The 19,673-nt window shown below is 33.4% G+C and overlaps 2 protein-coding genes across 2 annotated transcripts in view; one reads left to right on the forward strand and one right to left on the reverse strand.

Annotated features, from left to right (window-relative positions):
• Nucleotides 1-11: 11 nt before the first annotated feature.
• LOC124496296 (uncharacterized) lies at nucleotides 12-6,194 on the reverse strand. The gene is made up of 4 exons (XM_047059804.2): nucleotides 5,966-6,194; nucleotides 3,103-5,900; nucleotides 328-3,042; nucleotides 12-267 (listed from the first exon to the last, which is right to left on the reverse strand). Exons 1-4 carry the CDS (start codon nucleotides 6,060-6,062, stop codon nucleotides 148-150), a joined length of 5,730 nt encoding a protein of 1,909 aa, XP_046915760.2. The 5' UTR covers nucleotides 6,063-6,194; the 3' UTR covers nucleotides 12-147.
• A 634-nt stretch (nucleotides 6,195-6,828) lies between these two features.
• Nucleotides 6,829-19,673, forward strand: part of LOC124495538 (hemicentin-1) — a 90,094-nt gene continuing 77,249 nt past the window's right edge. The window contains exon 1 of the mRNA XM_075733780.1: nucleotides 6,829-7,498. Within this exon, the coding sequence (XP_075589895.1) occupies nucleotides 7,333-7,498 (166 nt within the window). The 5' untranslated portion in view covers nucleotides 6,829-7,332. The remainder of the gene's footprint in view (nucleotides 7,499-19,673) is intronic.

The raw sequence follows: 19,673 nt of genomic DNA on the forward strand, positions 1-19,673 counted from the left end.
TGAAAATGGAATGCAGTGACCAAGTAATTGGATTTAATGCTCATCTATAGGAAATTATTACAATGAATGATTGCTCATTTTTTTTTAAATGTCAAACATGAATTCTAGATTTAATAATGCACAAGCCAAAACTTATCATAACGGTTACTATTGGTGCTGATAATTACGAAGTGAATCAATGATTGCCAGATATGGGTCTTGTAATTTTGATCGGATATCATTTTCTTTCCGTGGAATTTTTCCCTCATCAGCGTTGAGCGTAAACAACTGAAAATAAAACAATGTATTAGTGAACAAACACAATGGTATTAATTAACATCCAATTACCCTTAGCAACAGTTTTGATTGATGATTAGCCAATGGCCGATTCTCCCAATCAGGTAGATATTCGTTTAGTCCAACGAAATAGCATCGAATCAATCGATTTTGTTCATATCGAGTGACCAATGCCTGACATCGGTTAATTGATTTACGGTCACATTCACGAAGGCAGTGTGCTAAATCTACCGGACGGCTAAGCATCAGTGTTTCATCGGTTACCTTAGGTGAAACTAATGGCCATTCAATTGCCATATAGAGACTATCATCTTGGCTCTGTATATATTCCGATCCAATTTCTTCCGATACTTTTCCGCTATCACGAGGCACCAAGAATGCACTCAAAGCTTGTGTGAAATTTGTTTCGTAAAAAGCGCAATCAAAATGTTGCAGTTGTTGATCAGCCTGTCGAACCGGTATGATTATGACCAATCGACAAAAATGAGATTGAATAAAATTCGATGATTTCGAAGACAAAAATGATGGATTACTGTAGTATAACAATTTGGATTCCCATGTACGAACACATCGATCTAAACATTGATGACGATTAGTAACGTTGGATATATGCCAGAATGCTAATCTTCCGCTGTCGACAATCGATCTAGAAATTGATTCCATATTATTTTTGTCTACAATCCGTTCAAATGAATCGTATTTATCAACCATTTCATCTGAATCAAAACGAGTAGTTACGAACGACGGTATTGAACGTAATCGATAATATTCGACAGGCGTCGACCAATCTAGATCCGGATATCTTTGCAGAGTTACATTGTAGTTGTAAAGCAGACAACGATAATCTTCGGTATTATTCCACAAGCGGCGATTAGGCTCAATAATCACCAATTGACATTGATCTAATTGATTAGTGCTATAATAATTGTATTCGGAACATCGACTCAAACAATCTTCCACAGTGGTCATATTTTCGGTTGCAACCAGAATCGGTTGATAGGATTGACGCATGAAATTTAGCGATTGGCTGTACATTGATGGATCGACATAATCATAGGTGTCAGTATCGACCAGCTGATAGACAAGTACTTGGTCATAATCAATTGGTGTTTGTATTTTTAGAGCATCAATCTTTTCTATATTATTCTGCTGTGGATAATGATCATAATAAAGACATTCATATTGAACCAATAAACGAGCTGGAAGAATAGGATCGGACATGAATATTGGACGAGCAAAAATGAGCAATCCACCAGATTCTGGGTTGTCAGAATTTCGGCGTTTTGGTCGAATTTTTGAGCACTGAACTGCATTCGAAGCATGACTAAAATGATATTGAGCTTTCCATTCCCCATTAGATTTTTTTAATTGTTCATCATTCATAGTCTCATACTCAGTATGATTCAATTGCATGATCAATTGAGGACGATCATTTTGACTTGAATTGTTCGACACTCGATATACATTGATAGGATATTCGGACAATTGATTTTGATATCGTTTTTGTTGTGATATCTGCGCCAATTGTGCATCAATAACAATATCATAGATCATACATTCATATTTATTGTTTAACGTTATGTCGGGCTTTGCCAATACTACTCTACATCGATCCGGATCGGCATAGTGATGATTTGATCGTGATCGAGCCCAAAGTAATAAACAAAGACGAAGACAATTGCTTGGATTTGTTTCTCCTTTCAAACGATACAATGGTTCATAACGGTTAAGCATACGTTCAATCGTTGATTGATTTGTTGATGATGAATCGCTTGTATTAAGTGACTCTGACATGAAATAATCGTCTAGTAAATTATTTGGTATAGTAGAATAAAAGCCTGAGCCTGATTGCCTGACATCATGTTCAGGTAGACTACGTAATCGGAATAATTGAATTGAACCAGTTTTGATTTTGTTATCCATAATTCGTTCATAGAAACGACATTTTAGATGACCAGTCTTGAGTTTTCCAATGTGTAACTTGTGACAATAATGATGAGCCATGTGGCTAGATGATAAATTCGTGATATGTGTTTGCAAACAACGGGACAAACATTGTTTCTTATCGGTAGCTGTAATGGTCAATTCGTTAAGAAAATTAATTTGGCTACTACCATTTGTTTGCATGTTTGGTGTTTCAATAAAATAATCCATTACACGATCTAATTTGAATGAGAAATCTGGTAATGGCATTCTTCGTACGGTGAACCAAGATTGTTCAGTGAAAGCAATCGGACTTAATTCAAAAAATGAACAATTAAAACGATGGGAATGCTGTCCATGCCATTTGACCACTAGAAACCGACACAAAGGTTCAGTAATTTTTTCCGTATTATGCTTGGTCATAGAATTGTTGCCAACAGATTGTAGCCACGAATTGAAGCAATGACGATAGCATTGATTCTCGTTGCTAACGCCATACCATTCTTCGTATGATGGTCCTACCAATTGTTCAGAATCACTAATGGTCGATGGATCATGGATGTTAAATTTAAGAAATGGTTCAGGCGTATCAAGCACATAGGCAGACATTCCTAATGTTCCAAATGGTTCATTCTCGTTCTCATCGATAACATTATCTAGTTCGCGTTCCAGTTCACGGCGTTGACGAACCGTTGTAACAATGATTGGCGATGCTAGTCTTTCAAACGGTCGGTCTAGTATGCCTGTCGTTTCAAGATCTCGTTTAGCAATAGTGGCACGTTCGGTCATCATCAACTTGTACATAATTTGAATCAGGTCTTCGGTGAACAGCAGACAAATTTTCTATAAATAAAAAATAATGATGAGCCATTTAGGTCATAAGTTTAATCGTAAGGAACATACTGTTTGGTTGTTGTGTCCATCCAACAGCTGTTCATAAACGGCTATGAATCGACATTTCAGATCCGTCATGACGGCACAATCGTGTTCACATTGCCGCACATCAGTCACGTTTGTTATTCGACGTTTTGGTTCCAGATAACGCCCAAGAAAATATTTACGATCCTCTTCACCCATCAAAAGTTGTTCGAATAATCTGATGTAAACCGGTTTCTTTTCGATGACAAAATCGGGTTCCATATTGTTGTCTTTTTGGTCCATCATTGCAACACCAATAGTCCATCCAGCACGAATGCTAAACGAATCAGATAAAACATTGAGTTTGCGGTTAGCATCAGGTTGTTGTTGTTCAATAAGACAAAGACCGGTAGGTCGATGATGCAAAACGTATGCACAGGATTGACGCTGTGGTTGCATACATTGCTGTAGGCAATCTAAAAATGTCTTACTGACACCAATTGAGCCATACATTCCATTTTGGCTTTTGATGGCTTTCACACGTTCCAAATGAAGGCCATCCTCGCCATCAACCAAATTGACAATTGAATGTGCCAATCTTGGTCGTACATTCTCGCCAATCAAAACGTCATTATCGTATGCTCGATACCATCTTGGTTGAACAAAAGTAGTGGTTGATGTAGATTCATTTCGCATGAATGTTGCAATATTATTTCCATAGCTGGACGATGCATTGGCCAGTGAAGTTTGCACATCCAATTCATATGCAAGACGACATTCCATGCTCTGACGATCATAAGTAAATCCAACACAAACGGCCAACATTTGCCAGCAATATTGTTGACATTTTTGTAGTGATTCTGTTTGTCTCGTTTGCACGAGTTTTGAATATCGGTCATCAAGAGCCTGGTTGTATACTTGAAGCCATTGATAATTCGATCCGGTATTGGCTGATTCTATGATCAAACAATCTGTATCGGGGCATTGAGCAATCGTTTCATTAATCTTGGCATGATCTGTGTTCATTTTTTGACTATCAGATATTTTGCGTTTCAATCCTATTATTTCAGCTAATTCATCAGAAATCGAATGATTCTTGTTATCGTCGTCATTCGCATATAATACGTATGAAGATTGATCATTTGTATTATTGAACTGAGGCCATGTTACTACAATTATATCATCTCCATTGGATGGTAATTTTGATTCTCGTTCTATTGGAAATTCTGTAGTGGTTGCAGTGTTCGTGTCTGATGTTTTAATTATTTGAGTTGGATTGAATGTGGCAATAAATTGACTAAGATGATTGGCCAATCTACTATTAGCTGTTGTAGTTTCCAATGTATCAAGTCGGTTCTCTATGTCATCATCTTCACGTCTAGATAAATTCTTCGGTTCATATGGAACAGTTTTCAATCGAGATTGTGATGGTAGTCCTTTATCATCATCGGTAGTTATGATCTTAGCAGATTTGTGATGGCTATCTAAATTACGGGCTTGGATTACATTTTGATCATGATGATCTGTTTGATTATCCCCGTAAACAACGCTTATGCTATCATTTAATATTGGTGGATTATGGGGGCCGGTCAATCGTAAATATTCCTCTAGCTCATCTTCATAAACGACAAAACTTCTCATCAAATTTGGTTCTGTTTGTTTCTCATTGATTGGTTGTCGGGATTCAAGAGCCGTGTTTGTTGAATCGTTGGTTTCGAGTCGTTCCATGGGTTTACTTGTTGAAGTAGTTGTTTGTTCAATGATTGATAAATTCGATTGTTTTATCGGTTGTCGCCGGAAAATTGTGTAATCATCATTATTATTGTTTTGATCATGCAGGTCATTATCAACGTAAACAACGTGACTTGCTTGTGTTGATAGGTCATCAGGCTGGTTTTGGATTTTGATATCAGCATCGTTTGAATTCGGTCTGACGTTTGGTTGATTTGGCAAGTATTGACTGCGAGAATACATTGCAGGTGTTGTTGATGAATGATTATTTTGATTCAAAACGAATGGTCGTATGACTTTTTGACGTGATTGTGGATCGGAAATTGCCTTATCATGCGATTGATTAACTATATTAAGAGAATCAGCTGGTCGAATAGAACGATTAAAATTTTGAATTTGATCAGTATTATGGCCACTCGATTGACGTGGATAAGTTTCGTTTGACTGTATTGCACGACCGTTCGGTACAGAATGTGCTTTTTGGCTTGGAAATCTTGTTTCATAATGAAATTGATGATATATACCAGTTTGTGGATCATAATACAATTGGTTGGGAGAAACGTTTTTCGGTGCCAAAACTATTCGTTCACTTTTTCGTACGGTTGGCTTGTTTATTCGATTGCCAAATGTAGTATCCATTCGGTTGTATCGTAATTGTTCACGTTCTATGTTCGACTCAGTGTTGGTAATTATTGGGCGTCTAAATGATGATGGAGGCGGTGGAATCAATGTTTGGTCATTGTCATTCGATTGATATTGTGCACGAGAAACTGGAACAATATAACGAGGTGGAAGTACAGTAGTTGTTGAAATAGGTGGCTTCCTTAACACTGTTGGTTTCCGCCTTACGAATGGTTCATTTCGGTGGATTTGAACGGGTTGCTCATAACGAGCATATTGAATAGATGTTTGATCACTAGCAGCAGCATTGTGTGAATCAATACCAGTTGTTTGGCGTGAAGAATGAAGACAACCAGAATTGTAGGGCCAATCACATGTCATTATTGAAGGATTGTAATGAGTACCAGGTCCACAATCAAATGAATATGGTGTACCATGAACGCAACGATAAAATTTACCACAATCATTTGGATGTGGATAAAAGCCATCATCTGTGTGAATGAAAAAAAAAATTTTGATTATTGTTATTTGCAATGAAAATTGAACTTTATTCTACCTTGGCATTGAAAAGATGCATTACAATCATGAAAATTGAATGAAAATGATGAAATGAATAGGATACAGGTAACAATATTGATTAATCGATTTAACATTGTTAATTACTAATTAATCGATTGTACATTCATTCAGTTATAATAAATTAGTAAAAATTGTTTACAAAATGGTTGATATGGAATCACAAAAACAACCGATTTCATTCGTGAACAAAATTCAATTGAACGACCATAATCATCATATATTGACGATTGTAGCTTCTATTGATAAGATTAAGTATGACTCAAACATTGATTTTGGCTGCCTTTCCTTTATCATTAAATATTGTCATATGAGAAGAAGATTGGTTGTGAAACATCGTCGGTCAACAATGGTGAAATTTTCCACATTCATATCCTGTCATTCACCACATATATATACACACATATGACGCCCATCGTGCACGGGTTTTTTTCATATTTTTTTCCATTTAATAAACACAACCCTTCAGTCAATTTTCATGCAATCATAATAAGTTAGCTCTAAACTTTAATAAACGAATTAAATTAACTTATTACCAACCAACCAAATCATAATTCACGTCGAAGCCTGAATCATTTTTATAAACATGTAGGATTAATGGGAAATCCTTACAACACACTAACAAACAAGGAAATTTACCAATCAATCTTTCATTGTAATTTTTATGCCACTGATGATGATGATGATGATTAGTGATGATATATAACTCATATAAAGCATTAGTATTTACAATCTGTCAATCAAAAAACAACAAAAAAAAATTATAATCAAACAAAATGCTTGAATAATTCATTGGCAGATTCATCGTTTATTTTTTTTTTATTTAATTATGAAAACTTCGAAAAAAAAAATCATTAAAATTTTTGGCGAATTAATCATTCGGTGGTAACATTCGAAACCGACAGGTGGCAGCATATTAGTGGATTTTTTTTTTCAAGGATAAATCCCAAAATATTTATCGAATATATTGGATATGGATGATGATAATACGGTAAAATGAGTATACGCACGCGTCACCAATAATTTTTTTTTTTTGGTCGATTGACTCAAAAGAGGCTTTGGATGGACGGGATATTGAAAGAGAAGAAAAAAAAACGCGCGAGTCCATTCACATTTAAGAAATAGCGTTCAAAGTGTTCACATGGTTTTTTTTCAGTTGAAATTTCTTATTATTATTAATTCTTTGATCTCAATTGATTTCAATTATACACACATATATGACGATTGATTAATAAATCCAACCACATTTGGTTATCATTGGTGTGTGTATCTTTGTGTGTGCGTTTGTGCGTTAATCCAACAACAATATAATAATTATATCAATCCAATTTTTTTTTGTTGAATAAAATGTGTAACTTATTACAATCAATATGGCTACTAAAAGCCATAAATTGTTGGTGGTTCACTTGTTTGATGATTAGTCTGTTTTTGATAAGAGCTACTGATCATAATATGATCATCAATGCAGCAATCGATGATGGTATTATTGATCAATATCAAAGTCATACAAAAGGTAAGTAATTTTTTTTTCTATTTTCAATTTTTCTTCTTTTTTTTGGCCATGATGAATGTTGTTGTTTTTACTCTGTATGTGTTGTGTGTGTGTGTGTAAACCATTTATTCTGTCCAGATAAATTGTCCATTTTGATTCAGGTATATTCTGTGATTCAAATTTATTTGTTTGTGTGTAAAGATTGATGCCGGCCCTAAATGATGATAGTAAACGGTTGTTGTCGTTGTTTTTGTTTTTGTTTTGTTCACAGCCGTCGACAGCATTTATTTATTTTTTTTTTTTTTTTTTGCTTCAACCAATGTTATTTATGAACGCCATCCAATGATGTCCAATGTGCGATCAAAAATACATTTAGCAACAAACTGGGATAAAATGGGCTCTAAATTTTTTTTTCCTTTTTAGAATTGGAAATTTTTTGGTATGAAAAAAATAAATGTCACTTTGATGGTTTAACGGTTGTATATGTTTTGTAGTGAGGAGAGAAAATTTATGTCCATTCTGGCGGCAGCAACAGCAGCAGCAGCAATTACAGATTAGGACAAATGGCCATCAATCGCAGAAACGAAAGTAGGAAAAAAAAAGCCAGGCAAGGTAGCCATAATAATATTTTGGTCGTTTGTATGACACCAATAAGTTATCGTTCCATTTTCATTTCTGAATGTGTATGAATCAATGGTTGATTTCTATAGCCACAATGTGTGTTAAGAATTTACACCACCACCACCACCACCCACACCAAGTAATCGAATCGATGAATCAGATTGTAACTATTTTTCAATGTTGATAGATTGTGACTGAACATTGATTTTTGAACTAAAAAAAAGACTTTAGACATCAATCATGAATGATGATGAACTATGTTTGTTTGTTTGTTTTTTTTTTTTTTTTTTTTGTAAATCACCAATACCACTACCATCATCATCATCATCATCATGCATGATGAAGCTAAACAAAAAAAAAAAAAAAAAGAAAAAAATAGAGAAAAAAAAACTAGACTAGAATTAATCTAGACAAAATCATTGAAACCATTTCTATTGCCTCTTATCTCGTTTATTTTGTAATGTTATATTATGTTAACAAGGCAACCGGAAAAACCCGGAAAATATTAGAGAGAGAAAAAAAAATGAACAAACATTGTCGGTATTCTATCTATCAATCCATCTTTATCATCATCATCATTTGCTTCCTATTTGCAGCTACTATATTCACATTATTCACTAATTTGATTCAAAATGGTTGCCTAATGATTCATTGGATGCACCAACAAAAAAAACTAGGCCTTGTGTTTGTGGTTTTATTTGATGATGATGTGTACAGTAGTACCGATTGATGTATTTTATTTTGTCAATTCGGATGTCATCGTCATCATGATTTCGAGTTGATGCAAAAGCATGGCAAAGTTTTTATTCGTAATTTTTGTATATGTCCGGACATGTTTATATTTTGTTGTCATCATTGCACACTTGTTCGTTTGTTTGTTATGAAAAATACAAGTTTATTCTCCATATAAAAATCTCTGGTCATTGGCATAAACAAAATAAAAATGGATTTCATATCCACCATATATATGGATATAAATGATGCCTAAATTGGAACATAATGAGCCGTAAACAACAGTATAGTTGCATAAGCTGATTAGTGAATTCGATTCCATTTAATATTGGAACCTATTATTTTACAATTGTTTTCATATTCTCCTTAAAAGATGGGAATTTTTTTTTTGTTGCCTAAGGGCTAAGTGGAAATATTATAGACAGTATAACGAGAATCGTTAGATCACAAATTGGTTTTATACTCACATCAGAACGCGTGCAAGTTGTCTTTGAAGAATACAGTCAGCTAAGTAATCAGCTTATTTTTATTCGTAATGAGACGTTGATTGCCTGCCATTACAAGCCATTCAATTTTCATTATTCCATTCGTTTGCTCTACCTCCTCCCCGAATTCCATCCACCAATCAAAATCATCATTTTGTATTTAATCGGGTTATGATGATGACTGGCTGGCTATGACCATTCAATATCCGGAAACTAATCGATCGATTCAATCTTAGTTTCCATTAGCATTGCCGTTCTGGACCATCAGCTTTAAATCGGAAATCTTATCCTTGAGTTATGGCTGAACAGTCAGTTATACAAAATCGATTCATTGATAGCTGTCCAAAACGATCCAAATCTAAACTACTGCAGTGATTAACTTAATTACTATTGTGATGATTCTCCAAACAATTCAAACGGTATCGGCCTATTTCCTTTACGTATTGAATTGGGCTCTGGTTTGGTCAGTAGCGATTACCAATAACAATATAATGACTGTCTTGATCGGTAACAAACATTTCAAGCTAAAATTAATAGCTGCTTAATTCAGTAGAGTCTTAACTCATCGAATGATGATGATGATGATGATGATGAGAATTTAGCAAAGCTAGAACTTGAGCCTAACGAAAAATCCTGGTGTGTTTGTTGGTAAATTGATTACAATGATATTAATATGGGTTGGACACGTATGAACGTGTGTATGTTGAGGATTGTCATCTCGAATCATAGGTGTTACGGTTTATTACGATGGGTGAATCTTGGTCATTTGTCAAGAGAATGGTTGCCATGTTTTTATCCGTTATATTTACTATGTGATGATGAGAATGACAAAACTTGGTCGGAGACCATGGACGGTGCTAATTGTTTTTTATTTTTTTTTTTTTATTTTTTTTTGTTGTTACAAATGACTGGACATTGCATATATTGATGCTATATGACCATCATCTATCATGATCACCAATGGCACGAAGCCATATGCAGCGATGCGAATCGTTAGAGTTCCAAAACACAAGTATAGAGCCTTAGAATGGATTCCTACAATCGATTGTTTGCTCCATTCATTCGCATCATTAATAATTAACTTTTTCTTTGCTCGGCTTTTTTCTTCTTTCTTAGATTCTTCATTGGCTCCCAGCTAAGATTTATGGCTTTTTTCAATATTATATATATATAGACAAGTCAACCACAGCCACCCACATAAACACAGATTCAATCCAAAGTAACCTAGCCACAATTTAATTGACGATAAGCAAAAGAAAAAAGAAACAACAAAAGGAAATCAGATGGGTTGTGAATGACTTGGATCATATTCTCGACCAATCATGATTACAGATTTTTTTGTTTGCACGTTATTCTAGTTCCGGTGATGGTGATGATGATGATGATGATAATGTAAACGGAAACACCATTTTTAATGCACCTGCCATTATTTTGTCTATCCGATTGCAAGTTTGTATCAAAATTGCTAAATGAACACACACACACAGTGGTGGTGGTTACCACCGGTTATGTATGCTTACATCTGCATCATATTCTCATGTAATCAAAAAAAAAAAAAAAAAAATCTTGCCCACCATCATGTTGTGATGGACCCAATCAAAAAAAAAAAAAAAAAAAAAAAAAAAATGCTCTGCATGTGGGGGATGTAAGCAATGGTAATGCATTTCTCTTGAAAATCCATTCAACCGTCCATTATATGAATATTACAATTGACAATTGTAAACCTTAAACTAATAGTGTATTTGTGTGTGTGTGAGTAATTGAAAAACAGCTCTGGAAATTACATTTTGTTAAAACCCAATATGGCCAGAAAATGTATTGAATTCAATCAATGATTGTATTGATGATTGGTCAAATGTTTAGAATGCATACAATGCTAAACAATAGAATGTCCATTATTGAAAAGGAAAGAAAGATAAAGAGAGATTGAACCCGATAATGGCCGATTTCATTTTCTCCATCATATATATATATATATATATATGGACATTTGAAAATTCTGACCAAGTTTAGTTAACCTAATTGATTAATCTACTATTTTCTATTTTTTCTTATAATCAAATAAACACTCACAACTATATTTCATCGCATCATGATAAGTAATTTGACAATATTCCTTTAATTACAGGAGGTTTGAACTTTATTATTATTATTATTATTATACATTGTAAATATATGTGTTTGATTGTCTCATTTGAACTATTCATTCATTCCGATCCAATTGAAATCTTGTACACTAAGTGGGTCAATTTTTTTTGTCTCGGATCGTGATCAGAATGGTAGTGTGTGTGTGTATGTGTGTATGTGTAAGTTTCACGTGTAGTGTATCATAATTATTCAATGGACAATAGTTATTGTAACTAGAAAAAAAAGAACGGAACAGGAAGTTCTTTATTTATTGTACAACCATTATTCAAGCTTTGTCGGAATCGATTAGGAAATCGAATCGAATCGTCGTATTTTGCCTATTCCAAATTGATTATTATCATTGTTTAATGTCCGAATTTTCGTTGTCATCTATCCATTTGGAATGAACCTGAAATGAAATGAAATGGTCATGATCATTGATGCATTTATTTGTTCATTGTTCCATTTTGAGAATCTGGTCCGTTCATTTCTGCTCTAATGGTCTAATTGTTTTTTTCGTTAAAATAATACAATCCTAAGATATGGTCATGGCATTGCCATCCTATGGTAACTACGAATGATCATCCATGTTTAAGCTTATGAAGATAAGCTATTGGTCAAGGCATTGTATAAAGAATTATCCACAAGAATCGATGATATAACATTGCTGATTGAATCTGTAACACGTTAATCTCGTTTGATTTATTTTCATGCAATTTAGGTGGTTGATATTTGTGACAATCAACCTAAATGAACATTCGAATATTCATTCACAGCATGAATCTATGTTTGTTTATCTATACGTATAATTGTACAGTTGATTTTGGTTCATTCGAACGATAATTTTGCTTTGTAATGAAATGAATTACTTAGTGAACAGGATTTTTATTTCCACCAATGATGATGACATTGATCATTTTTTTTATTGATGGTGACCAAACACACGACGTGATTCGATTCGATTCATCGTCACTCATGGGCCTTTCATGATGTGCTTAGTACGAATCTCAACGATGATTTATTGAATCCATTCGATAATATTGCTTTTGGTGGTTATGGCGATAATAAAATCTTCATTGTTCATTAGTAAAGAGAGTTCCCATTTGTTTGAACTATAGAATCCATCATGGAAATGGACTATTTCTGTGTTTGTTTGTGCATGTGTGTGTGTGTTTGTCACTATTTCATTATCCAAAAGTTGAATTACTTTTTGATGATCATCATGATTCGACCAGAAACTTTTAGATCCATGGTGATGATGATTATTGTGTCATGACATTTGTAATAAAAAAAATGGTGGTCATAAATGGTTATTCTGTTTGCGTGATATCAGAGGTCAATGTTTTTTTTTGTTGTGATCCACAAAATAGTGACAAAAACTGGCCAAATGGTATTATGATTATGATATTTACATTACGGTCGGATGGTGTTCGCGTGTCTAACTTTTTTTTTCTGTATCATATCGTTTCTTGGACTTTGTTTGTTTAATAGTCGAAGGCCAACTCGATTAAAATAGACAATCATTTAGCCCTAAGATGGTTGGTTTGGTTGGCCATTAAACTTTCTCCTTATATATATAGTAATTTAGCAATTCATTGATGCATTGATGTAAATTTTAGGCTATAACTTGGTTGGTTGTTGTGTAACATCCACATGATGATGATGATGATGATGATGTTGTTGTTGCTAACGATAATGGGCCGGAAATTATCCTTCATTTTTTGAACAAAAAGCTTGATTATCAATTTAGCCTTGGCAATCGCTGTTGTTGTTGTTGTTGTTTTTTTGAGTTGAGTTTTCTATAAAAATTCTATCCATAATCGACTTTATATAAATAAATTCCATTTAAGCAGTCCAATTCATAAGAAAAAAAAAGAATATTCTCATGTACATTCTACATTAGACTAAACTAGACTAGACATATCTACTCTATCTAAAAACAAAAACAAAAATGCAAAAGGTTTCATATTACCAACTACCGTTGGTTTGTTTGGATGCTGAATATACTGTATTTTACCTCGATTGATACAGGATTTCATGTTACAGGAAACAAAAAAAAAAACTCTATCCATATCGATAGATTCAGATAATCATTGATACCATAAAATGTCAGTAATATGATCACTGATCAAACACAATAGATACAGGGAAAACTTACAACGCGGACACACGCAACAAAAAAAAACGATTTTTTGTTGATGTTGTGTGTGTATCATTCGATTTGCGAGGCAAAATTCTGTTTATTCCAATTTACTGAGGATGAACCAAAAAAAAAAAGTAAAATAAATGATGATTGTCCAATAAAGCCAACAAGGTTGTGACCGACCTACCACACCACCCTACCGATAATTTTATGTCTTTTACCCGAATTTATATTCGACCGAAAATAAAAACGACAAAATTCAGTCCAGATGGCCAAATGAATGAAACAAATGGCCCGTTGATTTAGAAGGTTGTCCCGTTATTTTTTTTTTTTTTTTTGGGGGTGGTGGTGGTAATAAACACTAAGGCTGTTTTTCACCTCTCTCTCTCTCTTGATTCGAGATTTGTCCGGCCAGTATATGACTATGGTATTGACATCGCCTGGGTGACAAAACCCCCATGAGGTCGGTGTATATACACACTCACTCTCTCAGAATGTGGCAATTATTGATGAAATCAAGTCAAATACAACTTGTACTAATTCTAATTTACGGTATTTGTTCTAATAATACCAAATAGCTAACGGTTTACATTAATATATCGTATCCTGGAACGCAAATGAATAGTTTTTTTTTGTTTCTCAATTCGAATCTCAATTCGATTTCTATATTCATCTATTGGCCATTTGAATTAGTTTTCAGAACAACAACGACCAGACCAAGTCGTTGATTCATTTAAATGGATTCAGTTTTCTTGTCAAATCTTGGCATTAGCGTCAGGGTCTCATTTGGGACATAATGTCACTATTTGTGTTGTTGATGTTATAGCCATTTTGTATCCAAAGCTTGAGAAATGTAGCCAATTGTCATTGACATATGACAGCAGCAACAGCAACAACAACATGCTTGCTTGCTTGTTTATTGCTAAAATTAATGTATACCGTTTTAGTTTGTTCGTTTGTATTACCCTCTATTACTGATGACATGCATGACGTATACAAAAAAATACAAAACAGTCAGACAATATGACATTCGTTTCCCAGGTCATCATCATCAAGCTCGTTCCAAGATGTACATATGATTGTGATGATTCCAATTGATTTTCAGTAATGCCTTATGCATGTTATTTTGCATCTTATCAGTTGATGCATGCATGAGATGAAACCTGATACTAACTAGCAACGATAAACAAGAATTTAAAGCAAAATAATTCACATGGATCACAGCTGGGTTATCCACATGTCATTCAAATTTTGATAGAAATGATGACAGGAAAACGTGTGTCAATCAAATTTAGCATGAAAAAAAAGGTGATGATTAGTTGTAGCTTTCTATATATATATCAGAAAGGTCATTATGAGATGATGATGATAACCATATGACTCATCATCCAAATACAAATCCGGTCGAGTTCATTCACAAATGTTTTATGGTATGTGAGAAAAATCTCAGCTTCTTTGTGGAATTTTTGTGTGTATGTGTGTTCATTGAAATTCCTTTATAAGTTAGGTCAAAATTCAAGTATTTAGGAATCGTTTGGTCGATTCATTTGAATGGTATGTGATAATGTGTGATGATTATATAATATTCAAATTCATAATAATAATGAAGAATCAGAAAAAAAGTGATTTATATGTATATCCATTCATTATTATTCGATAGTCAATTTCAACTATCGATTGTCACATACACACACATATATTAATATTATTTTGTTGTTGTTGTTGTTGTTGTTGTCAACTGCCGGTTATTATGAATGAATGAATGAATGGAAAAAAAATATTTGGCCTCCCTTTCAATGTTATGTTGAAATGGAATGTGTATGGAAATAATAATAATAACAACAACAACAAAAAAATATAAGATATGGCCAAAAAACATTGTCAGATTTATGTGTGTATGTCTGACCATACTAAAGATGACCATAACTATCCATCTCTATAGTGTGTGTATAATGTAACGAATCAAGAATCATCATTTGATTTTTTTTATTTATTTATTTATTTCTCGTGCTATGATCTTGTTTACAAAAAAGGGGAAAAAAGAAGAGAATTGACCGTTGCCCGACCAAAAAAAAAAAAAAATATGATGCTTTTACCACTGCAGTTGTTGGTTCAACCCCTGATCATTAAGATTGTCCGTCTGTGTGTCTTTCTGTTTGTGTTTGTATTGAATTTTAGCATTACCATTCCTGAACTATTGTGGTGATATGGTGAATGCATCGTTACGAATTATTATTATTATTATTACACATTCAGCATTCATCATCATCATCATCATGAAGTTTTTTTTCTGCGATTCCAATATTCTCAATGTGTGTGTGTGTGTGTGTGTGTGTGTGTGTGTATTCAGTGTGTCTGTCTGTGTCATTGTTAGAGCTGGAATTTCTAATTATCTATCTATACTGGCCGATTTTTTTTTTTGGTGAAAAAACAGCAAAAGAAACCGCAAATGGAAATGGAAATGGAAATTTTCATCCGTATATCACGAACAAACTTACAAACGGCAATTGGATCGATTTTAGAGTTCCCATTGTGTATTGTGTAGAATGATCGGCTATATATATAAATATATTGTACATTCACAACAAATATAGAACAACATCTGACAATATTCTATTGGGTTTTTTTTTCATTCAGCATATTTTAAAATGTCATCTCTCTCTCATACGATTTCAATATCACATTGTTTGTTTGTCTGTTTGTTGGTTCATTTGTCTGTTATGGTTTCTATAGAAAGGCCTAGAATAAAAAGAATGAAAACAGAATTCTTATTTTTTCATCATCATCATCATGCCAACACGTTCACGGTTTTGTGGCTTTGTCGTTGTCTGTTTGTTTGATTGTGGATATTGTGGATATATAATCAGTATTCAATTTCGTTTTTATTTTTTTTTATTTATTTATTTTTGATTTTTTTTTTTTTTTGGATCGCTATGAGAAGAAGAAAAAAAAGTTATGAGTGGCATTGCAACCTGACGACAGTGGAACCAGAAAATGAAAACTTCATTGATGCCTGCCGCCTACGAACGACCACAATGACAAGTTTGTTGTTGTTGGATCGAAGAATGAAAATATTTTTTTTTCATTTTTTTTTTTTTTTTTGGTAATAATAATTGAATCGAATGAACCACATTCTATACATTGATGGTAGCCATTATTCTTCGTCTTGTTGTCAATCCATTCTTCATTCTCATTGATCATTATGGCAACATTTCAATAATAATAATAAAAAAAAACCAGATTTAGTTTTGGTTTGATTTGATTTGTTCACTGAAGCTAGCTAGCTAGCTCTTTTGTTCGGCAATAATGACAATCCATACCATTGAACAAAGCAATGATGAAAAAGATGGTTACCGGGCTTTTTTTCTGATTTTTTTTTCACCCAAAACTCAATAATATATGTCACTAGCACTCTCTCTCTGTGTATGTGTGTGTGTGTGTCGCAAATCAAAATTGAAGCATAAGCAACCAAAAAAAAAAAATCAAATCTTGTATCATCTTTGTTTGACACATCTAATTAATTTTCATCATCATTATACATTGTACGAAAAAATTAGTTGACAACCAACCAACCAACCAAGTACACTAAACATTTACCTTGAAAAAAAGTACCCACTACCCATTTTCACATTCATAAATCAGGTATAAATTGTTCGTTTTGATATTTAATGCAATAATGGCTTTTACGAGCTTTCAAATGTTTTTTTTTTGTTTCCAATCTAATAATAATGGGGTATCATTATCATCATCGTCATAATAATCATAAATTTTAATAGTTATCGATTGTGTGATGTTCATCATCATCATCATCATTATTATTTGTTGTTGTTGTAGTTAAGGTATACTTAAATGATCATTCATTTTCATTTGATTTTGACATGCATCCCCCCCCGCCAAAAAAAATGGCTACAATCAAAAATCATTTCATACAGATTTAGTTTCAGTTTATATTATAATGCTATCCACTATAGTGAATCCCATTTTTTTTGCACATCGTATTCTAATACTTTGTAATCAAAAAGGGGTTATATAATCATTCATTCAATATCATCATCAAGGGGCAATCATTGTTGTGTTAAATTAATGAACGAAACTGTCCAATTATTTGTTGTTATATGGATGTTATTGGAACCAAGAAATAGAGACCGGTTTGACTAATTGCCTATAACCGATTGTGTTGTTGCTGTTATTATTATTATTGTTGCCACATGTGTTGATGCCATCCGGATATGATTGCCGTCGTACAATCATCAAAAGTTGTTAGAAAAGGATGCACAAGCTAACAAACAAAACAAAACAAAAAAAAACCCATTTTGCCGTACATGATTTGTATGTGTGTGTGTGTGATTGGATTCACTTCACTATTCGGCAAACTTTTTCCGTTTGGCCGAAAAGATAGCAGAGAATAACCAGGTTTTTCTTGTGCCGTATTCTGGTAAAGGCCAAATAGATGATGATGACGATGATTTGAGTTGATGAAACATTTTTTTTTTTTTTGTTCAGACCCATTGTCATGCTCGTCAGCCTTTTTTTTAGGTTTCATTCCATTTCACGTTTGACGTTGTTGTTGTGTCGGTGAATTGATAACACTGAAAATAGAATTCTGAGAAACAGACAATCAAGACAGACAGACAGACAGACAAACTGAATTTACCGTTTTATCATTAGGAATTTTTTTTCCTCCTAATCATCACCAAATGAATTTGGATAAATTGACCAAACTCATTAAAATGTCATTTAGATGGATTTTTTTTCTCCGAATTCAACGAATTCATTTGCAAAGAAAAAAACTTTTAAATAGATCCATGCATTTGTGGCTACCGTAGTGGTCATCAGTTGTTATCGCAATAATAGAATAATATTCTACATAACTACCGAAAAAGCTGTCATCATCACTTGGTTGGAATGAGATAATTAGATAATTAATCTAAATTATGCATATGCAACCGGATGGTTGAATATTATGCATGAATCAAAAAAAAAAAAAAAATAAAAAAAATAAAAATAGCGCTGGTCAGATATATGGCATTAAAATGGCAGCAATCTAGCTGAAAAATCTGTTCACGGTTTTTTTTAGCATCTCGTATATCATTTCATTCAAAATTGTTTTCAAGTATGACCCACATTCTCAATGTCCAAATTGTTATATATGTGAACAAACACGTGTCGTTTTTATTATTGTTGATAACTGGACATTTATATAGTTTATTCATTTTAATCATCTGTCATTTAGTGGTGGTAATTGCTGCTGTTTTTCTGTTATAAATTCTACTCAAAAATTTGTTATTGAGGTTCCCGATTTTTCTTCTTTGATGCATTTGATCACAATCGATTCGTCCAATCATTCACGTGCAACGTGTGTGTGCATGTGTGTTTGCACGTGTCTATGAAAACGTATTGGCTTTAGCTGTTGACAATGACAGTTGGGTGCCGCAATGAAAAAAAAACGATCTGTTTATCTGAACTGAACGATCGAAAAATGACACTGTCCACTGTAGTCAAATGGTCGGATATTTAGATGCTTTGGTAAGATTATTATCTGTTCGCTTGCTTGGATTAATCATGATATAATATACATTCATTTCAATTGGATAGGAATTGTCAAATTCAATATCCAGCAAAAAAAAAGATGCCTTCACCACCACCACCACCAATGATGATTGGGGCCACACACGAGCCATAAAGTAAATAATAATATAATATGATGATATAAACCCACCCACCCCTCCACACACAAACACACGCAAGCAATAGCAATTATATTCTCTTTGATTCAAGTTATTAAATTCTTCTTCGTTTCTTTCCATCATTGGTTCCATTCAGAATTCATTTCTCATTTCACACGGAAAAAAGCATGTGTGTGTGTGTGTGTGTATGTGCAAGTGAGTGAATAAAAGATCGAAAATTTTTTTTTTCGATTAATTTTCGGTCCAAACAAAAAAAAAAAATTTCGCCTTTTTGATCTTTATCAATTTATGGTGTTGTTTCGTGTGTGTGTGTGTGTGTGTGTGTGTTTAGATTTTGTTAGCCAAAGTAATGCCAAAAATTGAATTCACCAAAAAATAAAAATAAAAATAAAAGCAAGCAA

Source organism: Dermatophagoides farinae, chromosome 8 (genome assembly GCF_024713945.1).
Source record: "Dermatophagoides farinae isolate YC_2012a chromosome 8, ASM2471394v1, whole genome shotgun sequence".
In the NCBI taxonomy this organism is placed as follows: domain Eukaryota; kingdom Metazoa; phylum Arthropoda; class Arachnida; order Sarcoptiformes; family Pyroglyphidae; genus Dermatophagoides; species Dermatophagoides farinae.